The sequence below is a fragment of the Fukomys damarensis genome, unplaced genomic scaffold (assembly GCF_012274545.1).
Source record: "Fukomys damarensis isolate Sample0158 unplaced genomic scaffold, DMR_v1.0_HiC HiC_scaffold_16, whole genome shotgun sequence".
In the NCBI taxonomy this organism is placed as follows: Eukaryota; Metazoa; Chordata; class Mammalia; order Rodentia; family Bathyergidae; genus Fukomys; species Fukomys damarensis.
Window position 1 is genome coordinate 26,975,642 of NW_022900928.1, and position 19,759 is coordinate 26,995,400.

Consider the following 19,759-nt stretch of genomic DNA (forward strand, 5'->3'; position numbering starts at 1 on the left):
AAAAAAAAAAAAAAAAAAAAAAAAAAGCTTCAACATAACATACGCTATAGAATAACTACTTTCTTGTCACAGTGGTAGTTATGGAGACCACATGGTCCCCAAAACCTACTGTATCTATCACCTAGCCCTTTACAGGAAAGTCTGCTGGCCCGATTTAAAAGAATGAAATAAGGTGTGAAGGGGTTGTGGGATGTAGCTCAGTGGAGAGTGCTTCGCTGGTGTGTACAAGGCTGTAAAATAAATGAATCAAAACAAAAAGATTTGGAGAATCAATCTACTGTGAATGGAAAGATGCCTCTCTGAAAGTGCTACAGCACAGAGCAGTGGTGGCAACCAGAAGACAACTGATGGTCTGAGTCCAAGCCGCAGCTCTGCTACTTAACAGCTGTAGAGAATATAATTTCCTCGCCTATAAAATGGGAATGGTGGGTTCTTGTGCTAAACACAGTAAATAAGTGCAAGGCACTAACTACCGTGACCAACATATCATGAGAACTTTATATAGGTTAGCTATTATTATTATTTTCTCTCTTCCACTGAGAGATAGCAAGCATCCTTCCCAGGGATATCTGAACAGAAACTGGTCTGAGAACTATAAGAGACAAGAAATAAAACTGTAATACTATGGGCTTTTCCAACATCTAACACAGACTACAGGACTGTAAGATTCTAATTAAAAAACAAAACACTATTAAGCCAGGCTTAGTGGAACATGCCTATAAAACCAGTAGTCAGGAAACCGAGGCAAGAGGATCACCACGAGTTCCAGGCCAGCCTGGGCTATGTAGTAAGTTCAAGCTCAGCCTGAACTACATAGCAAGACCTTGTATCAAAAAAAAAATAAATGAACACTACTAGGGAATTGAACCAAGGCCTTCATACTGCACCACATCCCCAGCCCTTTTTTAAAAAATTAATTAATTAATTTAACGTTTGTTTGTTTGTTTATTTATTTATTTATTTATTTATTTATTTATTTATTGCAGTACATAACACAATAGTTAATCCAAGAAAATTGGTACACCTTGGTTAAGATAGTTATTTAATGTTTGTAGTTGCTTGAATGTGGCCCTTTTTTTTTTTTTTTTTTTTTTGAGGTAGGCTCTTGTTAAGTCACTAAATTGCCTGAGTTGGATTTGAATTTGCAATCCCCCTGCCTCAGTCTCCCAGAGTTCTGGGATTACAGGCATATACCACCATATCCAGCTGAGATTCTAAAATTTTACAGTTAAAATGCAATGATTTTATGACTCAGTTAATAAGCTATCAATGCTGGTGACTTTCCTTTTTTCTCCTGGAGGATGTGCTCTGAAATTTTTACCGTGCCCAGGGAAGGCATACTAGTCCCTCTATGGCCACAAGGACAACCATCTTACAGAGTTGTCCCTCTGAAGAAAATCAAAAGGCTCCAAGAGACTGCATTAGATTTTGGTTTCCACATCTAAGAATAACCTTGTCTGAGAATGTTTCTTTCTCTTCATGTTATGAAATGAGACATGCACATTCAGAATATAAATCAGCAGCCAAAACACTCTCAGCAGAGAAAGAAATGCCACTGTAGAAGGCAGCCCTACTTGACTGTCTGACAGTTTGGGACAGGAGAAGCAGAACTGCAGAGATAGAGAGGACCTTGGAGTTCTCCAAGGCAACCGAAGTATTCTCTGATGAGAGAAGGAGTAGATGAGAAGAGAGGCTACTGGCAGGGGCACTTCCTCCAACCACAATGGTTCTCCAGGTTGCCATTTGTCCAAAGGATCTTACACGAGGCTGCAGAAGCTGCCAGGGGCCTCCACCCTGGGCTCCACTCCCTTCCTCTCTCTCAGGAATATCCTCATTTGTACTAGATAATTTCAAAGGAGCTTTCTGCAGCTGGCATTCGAAGTTTATGAATATCTCAACAGTAATTTTATGAGAACATCACTGTGGAGGACTTTCTACAATAGACCAAAGGTCCTGTCCATACCCTTGGGGAACACGGACAATTCCCCCAGGGCTATGGCCTGGGCAACCTTGGGTATCAGAAAAGTCAGGGCTTCACTACTGCGTGCATTGATGTAAAAGAAGCTGTTGGGTTTGGTTTTTTTCTTTTTCTTTTCAGACAGGGTCTTGATATATAGAGTTCAGGCTGGCTTTGACTGCACTATGCCTATTCTGGCCTTGAAATTGTGGCCATCATCCTGCCTCAGCCTCCCCAGCGCTGGATTACAGGCGTGCGCCACCACGCCCAGTGTCACTGGGCTTGTTTAAAAAGAACCCTCACGATTTTTACCCAAACAATCTTACTCTCAACTCACTGGAGGCATAACTACTCTAAAAGAATTCTATACCTGAAGATCACTTAGAACTTTGGAATGCTATGCTTTAAGCATATCAAAGGCTTGCATTCAACTCTCTCTTTCTGAGGAAGAACCCAGAGCCCAGGAGGGCAGTAATTTTCCCAACATTGAGCAGGAAATCAGTAAAAGCCAGTCCAGAGTTCAGGGTTTACTATGCCCTGGGCAGACCTCCTTCTAAGTTAAAAGTCTCTGCAGTCCAATCTTGGGCGTTTGGTTTATTGGTCTTTGTGTCCAGATTTCACTAAAGGCAATATCAGGACAGAAGAATGGAATTCGATACCTAAAAGTCCCAGTGCTGTATAAAAGAGGCTTTGTTTATGATATCTGTTTGTCTCAGGTCCCTACCCATACTTTTAGATCCATCAAATAGGCTAATAAAGAGAGTATATACATTAATAAGACAAAATCTTTGCAGCTCTCTCTTCAATCCTTCTTCACTGTCACAAGTCTTTTTGAGGTACAAAACCCTTAGCACCTTCAAAGGCTCACTTCACGGATGCCTTTTAGACTAATTGGTTTATTGACCATTAGATTTATATGCCTGGATAAAACAAAGCTTTATGTCTAAATCTTACCTTGACCCCTAATTCTCCTTGTTGGTAGTCAAACAAGAGAACCCTGAATAAGTAGGAGGGAGACCTAATTAAAAACAGGCTTAGCAAGTGTTGGTGAAATTGCACTGTATTTGCCCAAGTGCCCTAAATTTTATGTAGCACTAGAAGCAACAAAATCTGAATACTGGAAGGAGCCCTGTGAGCGTAAGTCCCAACTCCATTAAAAATAAAATCACAAAAAAGAGAGGGATACATTTTGGTCTTTCCAGGGACTGTGACAGCCTGTTTGGGAAGAGACTGGGATGTGGTTACCAGACATTTCTGTTTTGTTATTTCAGCACTAGGAATTGAGTCCAGGGCCTTGCACATGCTGAGCAAGTGCTCTACTACTGAGGTACATCTTCAGCCCTTTTAAAATTTTACTTTGAGACAAGGTTTCACTAAATTACCCAGGCTGGCCTCTAACTTGTGATCCTCCTGCCTCAGCCTCTCAAATAGCTAGGATTACATGTATGAGCCACTTGACTTGGTACTACTGGACATTTAATGGGACATCAAGAAGATTTTAACATAATAAAAAGTAAGACCTTCTGCTACTCAAAACTGCCTAATTACAAAAAGGGCTGCCTCTGAGGGAATGAACACCCTGTCCCTGGAGATGTGGTTCAAGGCTCAAAGGCCAGCTACTGGTCGGGACTGCAAAAGAGGAGGTCCCTGTGTGATAAGACATAAGTACACAGCTCCAAGGTGAAAGAATCAAGAGCCTAACAGCTACAGAAAACCTTAAAGATGACCTAGTCCAGGTCTCTCAATTTATAATTCAAAAGGTCCAAAGTATGGACATGAATTATCCAATGCTACACAGAACCCAAGTCTAGAATCTAACTCTCTGGGCTTTTCTGTACTAGACAATAGTCGCTGTGCCTTTTTATATATCTCTATCCATATGTACAGATGCCCAAGAGAATAGGTATATGTAAATTTCCATATATAGTCTTCATATATTCACTCATTTCTACTTGGAAAAACTCCCTAATGACTGTCATCTCTCTCCTATAGAGTAAAATCAACCTCATCAGGAAAGCCAGCAGTAGAATCTTAACCTAGGGACCATTATTTTCCAGTTCTGTTTACTAGTTGGGCAGTGCTGTGCAAACTACCTTTCTGAGTCTCAGCTTTCAACTGAGATGAAAATCTACCCAAATAACATTATAGAAGTATAGTGTTGAGTAAGTAGTAAAGTGATTATGAAAGCATTTGCCCTAAAAGGTGAACAGTGTTATATAAGCTGGACTTGACATCCAGGCACAGTAACAAAGAAGAAATGGCACTGGATATTTTTAACATGAGAAAAAATACAATGAATTTGTCTACTTACTTAGTAGACTGACTAATAATTCACTGTAACATCCTGCTGAGGGCTTGTCCAGGCCCTGCTGGCACAATTTGAAAGACAAGTGCTCACCACATCCAAAGTTAATCATTCCTCTACTGCACAGTTCCTACAAGGCACAAAGTTCTTCTTCCTCTTCCTCTTTTGGGATCAAACTCTGGACCTTGCCTTTGCGAGGCAGGCAGGGGCACCACTAAGCTAAATCTCCAGCCACAAAGTTCTTCTTTGTATGGAATTTAAATGACATTAAGTGATTTTTAAACACTGGTCTCATTTCCTCAGTGGAGCCACCTTGTTAAAAACCAGAGGTGACCAGGCCAGGCACATGGTGGTGTATACCTGCAATCCCAGCACTTGGGAAGCTGAGGCAGGAAGATGGCCATGAATTTGAGGCCAGCCTCGGCTACATAGTGAGTTTAAGGCCAGACTGAACAACATAGAGAGACTCTGCCTCAAACAAACAAACAAACAATCAGATATGACCAGATGCTATGTGCATGTCTGTAATCTTAGCTACTTCAGAGGCTGTGGCAGGAGGATTTTAAATTTGAAGCCAGCCTTAGTAACTTAGACCCTGTTTCAAAATTAAAACAAAACAAACAAAGCCAGGTGTGGTGGTGCACGCCTGTGATCCCAGCACTCGGGAGGCTGAGGCAAGAGGATTGCTGTGAGTTTGAGACCAGCCTGGGCCACATAGTGAGTCCCAGGTCAGTTTCAACTACATAGTGAGACCCTTTCTCCAAAAAAAAAGCAAAACAAAACAAGCAAAAAACTTTTTAGAGCTGGGACTGTAGCTCAGTGGTAAAGGGCTTGCCTAACATTTGTGAGCTCCTGGGTTCAATAATTTCTGGTACTGGAAAAAACAAATCAAACAAACAAAAAAACAGTTGTGAAGGTGATACCATTGGTTACCCTACTAAGGAGAAATAGGACTAATCTCACTGTCAAGCTGGTAGCCGTCCATGTATATAATCTCCTGTAGTGCAGTGTAGACTTTGGTAGTGTTTTGTTTTATTTTGTTTAAGATGGGGGCATTTTTGCTCCCCATGGGATATTTTGCCATGTTTTGAGACATCTTTAGTTGTCACAGTGACACTTGCCTAATGGCATCTAGTTGGTAGAGATCAGAGATGCTGCTCAACATTCTACAAGGCACAGGCCATTCCCCCACTACAAAGAATTATCTAGTCAACAGAGCTGAAATGCAGTAACAGTCTTTCCCTAATCAAAACTTCTTGGCGAGGTGAGTACTCCATTCTCCCTCCCTCATCAAAGAGGATGATCTTTCCTGAATAAGGAAGGCCAATTTTTTACCTGGGAATAAGAACCTCTTAAAACAGTATTTATATTATGTCATTAAAAAAAAAATCCCTTTCCTTTCTTCCTACAAAACAAACCAGTCCCAACTACGGGGAACAAGGAAAGGAAGACACAGGCTGTATTTACTGAAAGCCGCAGAGGATGCTTGGTAAGTTCGGTTCTCGGTCCCGGTGTCCACTGGGAGGTGGAAGGTGCCTTCAGTGCCACAGGAAGACGAGTTCTGTGGCCAGGCCTGTTTCATCAGCAGGGTGGCTTAAGGGAAGATACAAGAATGGCATTAGGCAGAAATAAGAAGTAGGCACCACCAATCATAGACACAAAGCAAGGGTCTTACGCTGGACAGAAACATATAACCCAAGGGACCTGTTCAGACACACAGAATGATTCAGCCTATCTAAGATGGGTTAGTAGGTTTGGAGGAGTGCTGAACTGAGTTCCCAAATGATTTTAAAACCAAGGAAATGTGCACTTACATTCAGAGAATCAGGATGTTCTACTTGCTACTGAAACTATGAAGATGGCTGTGAATATTGCCTCTTTCTGCTTAACCTTCTGCCTAAGACTCTGGAACATTCTTCAGCTACTTTTTTATTAACATGGAACAAACTGGGAGTCTTTGAGTGTGTAATGGGTCACATCAGCTAAGCCACTCCCCCCATCCTTATGGGGGGGTCTGACTATTGTGGGGGGGTTAATAAGTTGCTTTAAAATAAAACATTATTCTTTCAAATAGTTCCTATATTATACAAACCTTGCTATAATACCATCTCCTCTAAAGAGACTGACCTGGGCTATGGCAGTTTGAAAGGCCCAGGACACTGTAGCTGCACTCCTAGTTATCCAGCAGGCAGTCCTTACTAACTCCTTCTGCCCAACACCCGGCAGAGGCCAGATAGATGGGCCTCTTGCATACCCCTGAATGTCTCCTGCTGTAGTACTACTGGGTTCCCCACTTGAGATATGTCTTCATAAATTAGACATGATCCTTTGGGTAATTACAAAAGTAAATGTCAAACTTCAGGTAGAAATAAAATAGAGATGAGGTCCAGTCTGAGATCTATAGAGAGCTCCTAGGCAGATTCTGATTCAAAGCTTCGTTTGGGAAACTTGAAAGATGATACTTCATATGTTTTAGAAGGGGAAGCCATTCAAGAAACTTACCTTCAAGGTATCCTAAGGGGAAGGAGAGAGGAAATAGGGCTCTAAAGGGTAGAAATGTCTAACTTTTTACTATACTTCCAAACACATAGGAGAAACATTCTTGACCCAAATTTCTACTTCTGGTAAAAGAACAATTTTAGTAATATATTTTCTACTCAAAGAAGGTCTTAGGAGTCTCAGATATGGAATATTTTAGTTTATTTGCAGGGGGATGGGGTTAGGTGTTTCACTGGCAACAGTCAAATGTACCTGAAACATCTTAACAAGGGGCAGAGGTAAAACAGCACACAATAAGAAGAAAGCATGCCTATATACTCTCTAATTCAACTAGGATATTCTAGCTCTAGAGAGAATCCATAACCCCTGCTGCCTGCCAGGATAACAGTTAGAGTCTCTGTTCTTTCAATCACAGAAGTTCTAGGGCTAGAGACGGTCGAGGACTCTGCTGTTTCTGCTGAACCAAGGCTAGAAGTGCAGCTGTTACAGGCTGACTCTGTGCTTGCATTAATGGCCCACAATACATACAGCAGATGCTAAGGAATGAAAAGAAAATCATGGGCAGGAAAGTGACACTAAGGAGAACTGTGGCATGAGTAATGGAGGCCCAGAAGAACCCCATGTAGAGTGTAAGGCCTTTGCTGGATATCCAGACATGGCTGTGTAGACACGGTAGAAGGGGAGCCCATTTTTAAATAATCATCTTGAGTTTCTTTTCCAGCAGGCACAGTGCTCATATGAAGGGGACTGATAAAATATGCAATTAATGTTGAAAAATCTTATTAAGATCTCTTGTCTCCAAATTTAGAACCCAACACTCCATGTGGCTGGAAAGCTCCCTAAAAAGTTAAGCATGTGGCTCTGAGAAGTCAGACAGAGCAACCCCATGCCTGTATCACTGAGATTCCACCAGGGAGCAGGGGGACTTAATATAGTTGTTTGGAGAATTTAGAGGTTCTGATTCATTCTGGTCTTTTCTTCCAAGTGGCATATACTTTACTGTAAATTTCCTAAGCCAAAAGTCTGACATTAGCCTGAAGGACTGTATGACAATTGAAGTAAAGCAAAATCAGCCAAAGAGAGAGATTGAGGCCTAACTGTACTCAGCACTGAGGGGAGCGCCACAGTGGATGGAAATGCACATAGGTCACGGTCACTGCACACATGGTACTTACGGTCTAACTGGGGATGCAACACAGCCATACACCAACCAGGGAGTGAACAAGACAGCGTGATACAGCGTATAATAATGTTGCAGATTAACCAGGAAAGATGCAACTGTGACTGTGCCTTTGATTGTCTTTCCTAATTGATCACATAAGTTAAACTATGTATTATACTGAATAAAGGGGTAGTTCCTTTCAGTTTCAAAGAACAAACGGCATTTTCTATACCTTTTCTGTATATTTGAAAAATTAATAATTTAAATAATTAGAGAAACGTGAAAACTAAAACCAAATGTCAGCTGTCAACCTGAGCTCATTATCTAGCTCACCATATGATACTGTTCCTCCACGTACAATTCCGAAGTAACCCACCCCGTTGGAGGGGGTGATGAGAGCTCAGTTGTGGGACAGAGACACAACTAAAGCTTCTGGAGGCACAGTGATGGAAGAGGGTGCTCTGCCAGGCAGCCTGCTCTTGGGTGCCAGAAAAGAACCATTTCCTAACAATGCTTTACAGTTAAGTACTGGTATATCATATGTAAAAGTTATTAAGCTGTATATTTAAGACTAGTGTATACTGTGTACTTTAATATATATGTGTTATCCTTCAAGTAAAAAAGATAAAGCAAGAGAACCCCTGGTAGTGAAGGGCCACAGGCCCAGTCACAGCAGACTACCCACATTCAGGTGCTGGGTTGTTCACTTCCCTGGACATGGGACCCTCACACCCTCTGACACTCATACGATCTGTTAAGCACACTTACAAAGAGGAGAGGCAGCAAGGGACCATCATCCTGAACAACATACTGTGCCAGGAAATCTGAGATCTAGCCTGGGCTCTGCCACTTATTAGCTGTGGGGACCTTGGGCAAGTCACTTATTTTTTGTTTTCTTTTTCTTTTTTGGTACCAGGGATCAAACTCGGGTCCTTGTGCTTACGAGGCAGCTGGCAGAACCACTGAGCTAAATCCCTGGCCCAGTCACTTAATCTTTTTGTAAGATCAGTTTTGTTGTTGCATAAAACAACAATAATAGTTTTTATTTTGTACTACTGATATGAGAATCAAAAATAAAGTTTCAAAGCTGGGCATGGTGGTGCATGCCTGTAATCCCAGCACTCAGGAGGCTGAGGCAGGAGGATCACTGTGAGTTTGAGACCAGTCTGGGCTACACAGTGAGTTTTAGGTCAGTCTCAACTACGTAGTGAGACCCTGTCTCAAAAAATCAAAAAAATAAAAATAAAAAAAGTTTCAGCGGGTACACTGATGCATGCCTATAATTCCAGTTGCTTGGGTGGCTGAGGCAGGAGTTCACAAGTTCAAGGCCAGCCTGGGTAACTTAGTGAAACCTTTGTCTTGAATGAAGAAAGGAGGAGGAGAAGAAGAGAAGGAAGAGGAAGAGGAGGAATAAAGGCTGGAAGTGTGGCTTAGTGGTAGAGTGCCTGCCTAGCATATGTGAGATCCTGCATTCAATCCCCACTATCAATCAATTAATTATCATCAGTCTTATAGTTTCTATTTCTGGTTGTTGTCTACTCTTCCATTTCTACAGTTGTGGAGCACTCCAATTCAAGCTCTCAACCATCTTTCACCTGAGCTACTCCAACTGCTTCCTCATTGTTTTGTTTTTGGTGCTGGAGACTGAACCTGGGGCCTCTGCGCTGAGTTACATTTCCAGCTCTTTTTGCTTAATTTTTAAATTTTGAGACAGAGTTTTGCTACACTGCCCAGGCTGGGCACAAACTTGCAAATGAATCTCTTATCTCTGCCTCCCTGAGTGTAGTGATTGCAGGCATGCACCACCATAAACAGCCTTTTCTGTTTGTTTGTTTGAACCAGTCCCCTTTAATCTTTAAACTAAGTGATCTATGATCTAAAACTAACCACAAAACCCCTTTCTTAAGAATACTGCAAGATGGGCCAGGGATTAAGCTCAGTGGTGCTGCGCTTGCCTTGCAAGAGCAAGGTCCTTAGTTCGATCCCTGGTGCAAAAAAAAAGGTCTTCACTGGCTAGAATTCCTGAAGCTCCATTTGTATTCCTTGTTAGCACTCAAGGCCTCTGTGATCTAGTTGGGATGATCTCCAAAGACTCATCATTTTCACTCTAACCCTGCTACAGCACACAAACTGCTTATCATTCCCAGAATATGCCAAGGAATTTCATGTCTCCATGGTTTGTTCCACACTGCTAGCTCTTCTGGCTTGTCTCTTCCTAAACTCCACCTGGTAAGCTGATATTCATCTGTCAATCATAACTAGAAAACTAACATCTACTGTGAAGTCTTTCTTCTTCCCACCTCTAACCACAGCCCCTGTCTGTATCCCATACAGCTAACAATCCCAGTAACTCTTAGAAAACCCTGGAGAAGCCTTGGATGGGTTGTCTGTCTCGTTAACAAACTACAAGCTCCTTCAGAGTGGGGATTTTGTCTTACTGATCTTTGTACTAAAAGTCCAACTTAGGTCATCGCACAAAATATTTTGTAAAAAATGGTCCATACATATTCTTCAGGCATCTATCTTCATTTCAAATGCTATAACTCAAAGGGTGAGAAAATATGAGACTTTTTAACTTTTTATGGAGTCTTCTGAGTTCCTATATTGTATGTATCTTGAGAAAAAGAAAGGAAGGGAAGGGGAGGGGAGGGGAAGGAGGGGGAGGGAGGAATTTTCCATAAATGATAAGTAAAACAGGTCGGTAGACAGCAATGTTGAAATAATAAAATTGTGAGAGAAAGGGATATTAACATTTAAAGAGACCTCAGAGATCAGACAGAATAAAATATTTTACGGAAGGCCTAGAGGAAGGCAAATTGCCCAAGATCACACAGCCCATAGTGGTGGCAAGAAATTTCACAGCTCATCTTCTAAAAGATGTGCCACATATAAATTCAATTTGAGACATCTAAAGAATCAAAGTGTGCAGAGATTTCACAAAAACATTGTCCCGAGTAGCCCAGGTGAGGATGGTATGAGTGGCAAGTTCCTCCCATGGTCCCTTCCTGTCTATGACAAAAAGGACCTAGTCAGGTTACACTGCTGGGACCCTCACAGGTGCCCAGAAGTCCCTGTGGTGCCTTGGGCCTGGAGTGCACACTGCCCTGAGAACTCAGCTCTGATCCCTCACTTGATGGCACAGTTGGCCCCTACCTTTCACCATCCAGGAAAATATTTGCCAAAATGAGTCCAGAGTTCAAGTCTGGGCTAAGGAATCAGACTGTATCTAAAGTCAACCAGGTCTTCAAACATGTCAGACTGCCGAGGGAGATGAAAAATCTGATCCTGGGGCAGACTGGTATTTTGGATTTTATAGGCATAATCCAGGGAATCCTTCACAAAGGCTGCCACAAAGCCAACAGAAAAGCCACATACAGGCCCTGGATTTTTTGTTGATTTGTTTGAATTTGCCAGCCAGGTTAACGTGAGAGATGCCTTTCAGTGCCATGATCCTTCATTGCTGCCCTAGGGAAATGGTTCATGTGTGTCTCCAACCCATGATTTTGCACCATCAGACATGTTCCTGCATGCTTTAGGAACTGCTGCTGAGCCACCTGGGGGGAGCCCAAGCCTAGGGGATGGGATTTAGGGAGGAAAGGAGGGGGATCTACAGCTGTTACAAGATAAACACATTCATAGGCCATAATACAATGAGGAAAATAGCTCTCCTACCATAAGCTGAATGCAGGAACTGAAATTCTGTTGGATAGAAACGTTAGTTGAAATTACCACTAAGAATCTGTGCAAAGTTGTACACATTACAGTTACACAAACAGACTTTGTTTTGAGATAGCAGGTTTTCCCCAGGCTGCCTAAGAAAGGGTGAATGTAGAGGGTATGACGAGCCTCTGCTCTGGAGAGGGTGACAGACTTGCCATCTAGGAAAAGTTGGTCCACTGTAGAGGGGCACCTCCCTAGATGCCATAATGGCATCTTCCAGGCAGCTGACCTAGAAGCTACCTAATGTGAGCAAGTCCCAGATCCTGCTGTGTACTTATCCACAATAAGAACACACTTCAATGCTCCAGAGAACTGCAGGGGTACTTCACACATGACAGAGGCTTTATGTGTTAGAAGAAGGTTCAGAGACAATTCTGCCATCATGGTCTCTCAAAACTAGAGCTATACTCAATGCAGTCACTCCATCCCTGAAGAATCCAGGACAGTGTGATGCTTCAGAAGGAGCACAGGCTTGGGGTAAGATAAGTGGGTTTGAATCCCAGCTCTACTGCTTTTTTAGCTGTGTTAATTCAGACAATTTACTTTAAACTCTCTGAGCAAAATTAAAGCAAGCAGCTCTAACTCACAAGATTATGGTGAAGTGACCATTTGTAATATGCCTTGCACAGTGCCTGGATCAAGGCAGGTATTCAGAGAATGCATGTTCCACCTCCTATCCTTCCCCATGTTTCTTATATATAAAATTGTAATAATATGCCTGTACTTTACAGGATGTTATGAAATCAAGTGAGTCAATAAATGAAACTGCTTTGTAAACAGATTCTTGTGAGGAGGTATTTCATCTTATATTATTTATCTTGGTTATCCTTCCTTTCATTTTCAAGTCAGATTGTCATTAATATGACAAATGCTTTGTTCTCCAGGCTGTGAAAACCAAATCTTGGCTGGCTCTTGCTTCCTGAGGGGCCAAACAGATCTTTAAAAAGGTCCTCCAAGTCATTAGGAGCTTGAAAAGTCTAAAGTACCCACAGTGTTTTCAGGACCAATGAAAAACTGAAAGGTTTCCCTGCATCATGGACAGATGACATCTTAGGCTACTTGGAAGTGTTAAAAATAGCTCTCTCTGAAGCAACATCTGGGTCTCCTTGAAACAAATGAAAAGAAATTTAAATTTGAACGCCTGGCTCTATGCAAGCACCCAGTACCGTGCTTTGGGAACCTCTCTGCAAACAGCTGGCCTGGCATGAAGTGGAGAGTAATCTATGGTGTCCTCTTAAACCTTGAGTCAGCTCCTTCATGGCAGAAATTTCCCCACTGCAATCAGGAGGCTTGTGAATGCATGCCAACTACATTCTATGGAACAAACCCAGAAGGGAAAGACAGCGAGAGTGCAAGAAAGAGCACGCACGCACGCACGCATAACTCAAAAGGGAAAGGGAAGGCCAGGGATTTAGTTCAGCAGTTCTGCCTGCCTCGAAAGCACAAAGACCCGAGCTCCATCAAAAGGGCGGGGGGATTTCCTTAATGTCACACCAAACTCAGAAGCAGTTAGTGTGACAGACAGCATGGTCCTCCAATTCCCACTCTGGGGCTTTCCAACCCAGTGCACTAGCACTACACTCTTTGTGGATTGTGGATTTTGTGGGTTTCTGAGGGAATGATTCCTTTAGGGCTTAAAAAAATTAAAACAATACCTTATACATGCCAGCAGCTTTCCAGTCCCATCCCACCCCCCACCCTGTCTCAGCCTCCTCCTTTCTGTACTACCTATCCTCGCCAGCCTGGTTACTCTAGACTAACACCTCAATTTCTTTCTGCCTACTGCTTCAAAGACAATGTAGTGGTCAAGAGTTCGCTTATATGGGTGTTATAGGAGGATGCTGGGGTCTGGAGCTATGAGGTAGTTACCTGACTTCACTTAAGTTTTCGTTTTCCCATTTGGAAGATGGGAATAACAACAGTACTGACCTCAAAGGTTTGTTTTTACAGAAAGCAGGTTATCATCTATAAAGAACTTAAAATAGTCTAACAGAGGAATCCAATAAATAGTGCAGCTGTTTATTTCTTATCCTTCCTCTTGCCAAACTAACTCTAAAACAAGCCTACAATTTCTCAGAAGAAGTGGTGGACACTATGAGAAATTAGCCTAGTGCTGGGGATTCAAGCCTAGATGAATTCATGGCCTCAGCCAGCCTCCAGGATTGGCCTGCTCTGCCTCACTGCTTCGTGGGAGGCTCTTGCACCTGGACCTTGGTCTTTTGGTGCCCTCTCTTTATTTCTGCTCATTTCTGTGGCAGCAAATCAAGGTCATTTATCCTAAGCATATCCTCCTGTGACCTTACCACTAGTCTGAGTGGAAGAGCTACACTCTCATGTCAGGTACCCCTCCTCTCCCTGCCACCTAACTCCTCAAAATAAAGAAGAGAACTGAGCTCTGGACTTCGGCCCCCACACAGCCTCCAAGGAGTGCCAGCTCTGTCTGTCATCACTCCCGTGTCTGACTCATGCCCTCCACTCGCCCCTTCCCATCAGTGCTTGTTTAATCACACTCCTTCCTGAAAAACCCTCCTTCAACTCCACGTTCCCTTCTAGTCAATGCCCTTTTGTTTTGCTTTTTCTGGTAGCCAAGCTTCTTACAAACACAGCCCAAACCTACTAAATCTACTTCCCTTCCCAGTTCACTGTGCTCTGTTGTCCAGCCTTCCCACCTTCCTCACTGCAGCCAGTGAAGTCACTGGGGCCTCCTGACTATGAAGACAATGAATGTTTCTCACTCTCAATCCTACTGGACCTTCTGCATCTCACCTCATTTTTCAGACTAGTTTATAAAGCCAGCTTAAGGCACTAAGATTTAACTCACTTAAATATCATGACAGATTTGATAACTGGAACAACCACAAGTTTTCAGATAGAACTAACCAAATTTTATTCAGTATTTGATCAGAGATAATTTCTGAAGCTTTTATTGTTGCTTTTGCCTATTCTTAATTTTTGGGGAAATACTACATTTTAGTAATTAAAAATAAATATAGGATGTGGCTATAGCTCTGTGGTAGAGTGCTTGCCAAGCATATACAAAGTTCTAGGTTAAATCCCCAGCACAAAATAATAATAAATACCATTCTTTTTTTAGACCAGGTGTGGTGGTGCACATCTGTAATCCTAGCACCCGGGAAGCTGAGGCAGGAAGATTGCTGTGAGTTCAAGGCCAGCCTGGACTACATAGCAAGATTCTGTCTCAGAAAACAAAAACAACTATTCCTTTTTTAAAAAAAGTAAATATAGAAGGCAAGCATGGTGATGCACGCCTATACCCCAGCACTTAGGAGGCTGAGGCCAGCTTGGACTACAGTGAGTTCAAGGACAGGCTGAACTACATAGTGAGACCCTATCTTAAAAAAAAAAAAGTAAATATAAAATTGGTGCTGAGGTATCATTATATGATAGATTCTTAGCCTGTGTGTCACTGCTTCTTTACAAGCTCTTACAGTGAAGGCAACTTCCTAAAGTTTGAGTCACCTACAATGTCTCCCAGAATACCTCAGGCATAACAGGGCCAAAATAAATGCCTGTGTAACGACGTGACTATGTAAGAACTTTAGGAGTTGTTATAATCTATTTGCATAAAATAGTTCTTGTTTGAAAAAAAAGGGAGCTGTCTGATAAATTCATGGAGAGAGAGAGAAACAAGAGTATGATTCTAGGTCTGAAATCTAGGTCTTTAGACCCAGCCCATGTTCTTTTCTACTTTAAACATCCTTTAAAAAAGGGAATGGAAAGTAGAATGATTTAGCACAGAAAAGCATGGGACTGAGAAACAGGATATCTGCTGAGTTCTGCTCCCTAAGCTCTTGGAGATTCACTGGACAACATGGGACAAAACACTTCTGTCTGGATTTCTGCCGTCAAGTGAAAAGGTTAAACTGGAGAATCTCTGAAGCTTTTTAAGCTTTCTAGTTTTATAAGAATAACTATAAAGAAAGTTACAAGAAAATGGGATGTGTTAGGACATTCAAGGCCTTTCAAATCTGACCCTTGCATATTTGTAGCTCAGATTCATCTAGCTCCCCTCACAGCCTCAATCACTGCTACTACTTCTAGGTTCCTAACATTTCCCATATCTCCATGCATTTGCCACGCTGTGCTCTGTCCAGAATGCCCACTCCTTTTGTGCTTAAGAGAATATCTCTTCTCCTCCCTCAAGTTTCTTTTGCAAACTTCTCTGTGAAGATTCCCCTATATAGTACTCTCATCCCCAGGCAGACTGTGGGTCCCTCCTCTCTTCTAACATGTATTCTTTTCTTTTTGCAGTACTGGGGATTGTACTTGGGTCCTTGCACTTATGAGGCAGGCGGCAGAACCACTGAGCTAAATCCCCAGCCCTATCTAACATGTATTCTTATATTGGACTGCAATGAATTTATTTGTATGCTAGGCTCCAAAGTGGATTGTGGACTACTTCAGGCAAAGACGGCATCTGTTAATCTTTTTTATCCCAGTATGGAGGACATCCAACAAATAAACACAGTACATATTTGTTGAGTAAATGAAGAGGGGCTTATCTAAAACCACCTACAACCCTGAAGCAGGTGGTTATACTGCATTTGAATCTCAGGGGCGGTGACCTGCTCACGGCTTTACAACCAGTGAGCTGTGCAATCAGGATTCAAACCCAGGACTTTCTAATGGCAGAGCCCATACTTCCCCTGCTCTTGAATGTGAAAGCACCTGCTGAGCAGAGAGCTTAGGATCTGCTTTCCGGTATTCTCAAGCCTACTTCAACTTCTATCCAAGAAATAATGAGCTTTCATTATTTTTGAAAATATGTAGCTTGTCTCAGTTTGAAAGCAGCTCTTTAGTCCATAGTGGCAAGTCTCTCACTCTCTTCCAAATTTATACCTCAGGAGTCTGCTGTGCATGTGCTTGCATGTTTCCCACAGGCAGCCTCAGGGGAAACTGAGCAAAGAATAGATTTGAACACTGCTATGAAAAGCATAAAATGTTCTGTGAGGTGGATGCATGTCTAATATATGCCAGAATAGAAGAGACTGGCCAACCTTAAATCCCAAGGAAAACGAAGGTTCTACTTCCACCCCCACCCCAGATCTGCCCTAGTACCCAGAGGGTACTCCTAGGAAAATCAAGATTGGACAGGTTGAGCCCAGAGCAATTAAAGATAGGAAAAGGCCAACAGGTGGGTTTGTTTTTCCAATAGAGTTCTACCTCCCCTGTTATTTACCACTGCTTACCACACTCTGCTTACCTGGAGCATAACTGGGATTATTGGTTGGGTACAGGCTGGGATTGTAGGCAGGGGCTGCTGCCGGGTAAGCTGTAGGGTAACCTATAAAGAGATAAGAAAAGCCTTACTTATGCAGAAACAAAACAAAATGCAAACAAAAGTTAGATTTCTAAACAAAGAGGATACAAGTGAAAGGCTTCACTTTCAGTCTCTTGATGGGCTATTTCAGATTGTACATCTTCTTTCTTTCTTTCTTTTTTTTTTTTTTTTTTTTTTTTTTTTTTTTTTTTTTTTTTTTTTTTTTTTTTTTTTTTTTTTTTTTTTTTTTTTTTTTTTTTTTTTTTTTTTTTTTTTGGAGTGGGGCACTTGTGAGGCAGGTGCGGTGCCACTGAGATAAATCCCTGGCCCTATTTCAGATTATGTATGTGACCAGTTTCAGATTCTCAAGAAAAAAGTAACCCATACCACAGCTCCAATATATGCAAATTTTCTGGTCCATTTACAACATATGAAGTATTTCTATACTCTCATTGTTAAAAAAAGAAAAAAGGAAACATGGGAATGCATACAGCTCTTAAGTTTATTTTCATGTTCCTGCTATACTACTACTCTCTTCTTCAGAGGTAACTACATTAATAGTTTGGCATCTATTTTTCCAGATTCACTAGACTGTACAATTTTTTTGTTTTTGTTTTTTTGAGACAAGGTCTTGCTGTGTAATCCACATTAGCCCCAAACTCCCAATCTTCTTACCTGAGCCTCCTGAGTGTTGGGATTATAGATATGCACCAACATCAATGAATGAGTAGTTGGGAAGAGATGATCAGAGTCCCCAAGAGCATGCACAAGCTGATTTCAGTTCACCATAGTGTAGCATATATAGGTTTTAAAAAATAATTTTCTAAAAAAACCTGATTTTCTGTTGTAGTGCAATAAATATCAAAATTTCCATTTGAACCATTTAAGTGTACCACTAAGTAGAACTGACTACTACAACCTTTTCATCATCCCAAACAGAAACTCTGTAATCAATAGTAATTTTCCACCCTCCAACCCCAACTCTGTAATCTCTAATCTACTTTCAGTCTATAATTTTGCCTACTTTAGGTACTGATAAAAGTGAATCATAGCCTACTTGTCCGTTTGTGTCTGAAGTCTTTCACTGAGCATTGTATTTAAGGTTCAATCATGTTATAAAATACATCAGAACTTATTTCCTTTTATGGCTGAATTATATTCTATTTTACATATATACTTAATCTTGCTTATCTATTCATCTGTTGAGGGATACCTGGGTTGTTTCCACCTTTTGACTACTGTGAACAATGCTGCAAAGAACACTGGTATACAAATACCTGAGTCTTTGTTTTCAATTCTTCTGGAATCTCTCACTTTGCTGCCCAGCCCAACTCATGATCCTCCCAAGTACATGGGGTTTACAGGTGTGAACCACTGAATTGAGGAAACTACCAAATTGTTTTTCACAATGGCTGCACATGAGGATTCAAATTTCTCCACATCTTCACTAATACTTGCTTTTTTTTTTTTTTTTTTAATTATAGCTTTCAGCTGGGCATGGTGGCACATGCCTGTAAATCCAGTATTCTGGGAGCTGAGGCAGGAGGAATGCTGAGTTTGAATCCAGTCTTGGCAATTTAGTGACTCAGTGAAACTCTGACAGAAAATAAAATAGGACTGGGGATGTAACTCAGTGCAGAGGCCCCTGGTTCAATCCTTAGTACCACCAAAACAAAACGCCAAACCACAGTTAGTGTAATGTGGTATCTCATCACTGTTTTTGAAGAGTGTTTTTGGTTTTCTTGTTTGTTTTGTTTTGTACCAGGGATTGAACTTGTACCTTGTGAGGCAGGTGGCAGAACCACTGAGCTAAATCCCCGGCCTCTCATTACTGTTGTGATTTACACTTCCCTAATGACCAATGTTCAAAAGATGTTGAGCATCTTTTTATGTGCTGCTTGGATAGGTATATATCTTCTTTGAAGGACTGTCAATTTAAATCATGTACCCATTTTAAAAACTGGGTTGTCTTTTTGCTGTTATGTTGTAGGAATTCTTTTTATGTCCTGAATATGGAGCCATTATCAGACATAGGATCAGATATATTTTCCCCATTCCATGGAATGTCTTTTCACTTTCTCAATGCCTTTTTTTTGGCCAGGGTGTGTGCTGGGGGCGGTTATGGGGCTCGAACTCAGGACCTTGTGCTTTCAAGGCAGGCATGGTGCCAGTGAGCTAAATTCTCCACCCTCAATAATACCTTTGATGCAAATTTTTAAAACTTTAAGTCCAATTTATCTATTTTCTTCTTTTGTTGCTTGTTGCTTGTTATTTGTTTGTTTTGTTTTGTTTTGTTTTTGGTACCAGGGATTAAACTCTGGTCCTTGTGCTTGCGAGGCAGGCAACAGAACCACTGAGCTAAATCCCCAGCCCTGTTGCTTGTATTTTTGGTGTCATATTTAAAAATCTGTCAAACTGAAGGGCATGAAGATTTACCTTTATGTTTTCTTCTAAGAGTTTTATGGTTTTTATGCATATTTAAATCACTGAAAGAAATATTTTTGGAGGGGTGGTATTGGGAACTGAACCTAGGGGACTTACAAATGCTCAGTAAGCACTCTACCACTGAATCACACCCAAGCCCTTTTTAAATTTTGAGGCAGGGTCTCACAATTCCAAGGCTGGTCTTGAACCTGTGATTCTCCTGCCTCAGCTGCCCAAGTAGGTAGAATTACAGATGTATCATCACACGGGGCCACTGATCCACTTTGAATTAATGTTTGTATATGGTGTGAAGTAGGGGTATATAAAGTTTTATATGCTACCTTTTCACTTAAACATCATGAGCATTTCCCCATACAATTATATATTCTTCGAAAACATCATTTGTAATAT

At 41.5% G+C, this 19,759-nt stretch overlaps 1 protein-coding gene across 2 annotated transcripts in view; it reads right to left on the reverse strand.

Moving 5' to 3' along the window:
* The window catches only part of Fam168a (family with sequence similarity 168 member A), a 73,168-nt gene that overhangs the window by 8,351 nt on the left and 45,058 nt on the right, over positions 1-19,759 (reverse strand). The window contains exons 2-4 of one of the 2 annotated variants that reach the window (XM_010603254.1): positions 16,868-16,948; positions 11,596-11,622; positions 5,730-5,855 (exon numbers count right to left, since the gene is read on the reverse strand). In XM_010603254.1, coding sequence (XP_010601556.1) covers positions 5,730-5,855; positions 11,596-11,622; positions 16,868-16,948 — 234 coding nt within the window. The remainder of the gene's footprint in view (positions 1-5,729; positions 5,856-11,595; positions 11,623-16,867; positions 16,949-19,759) is intronic. The other variant, XM_010603255.1, reaches the window with a different exon arrangement.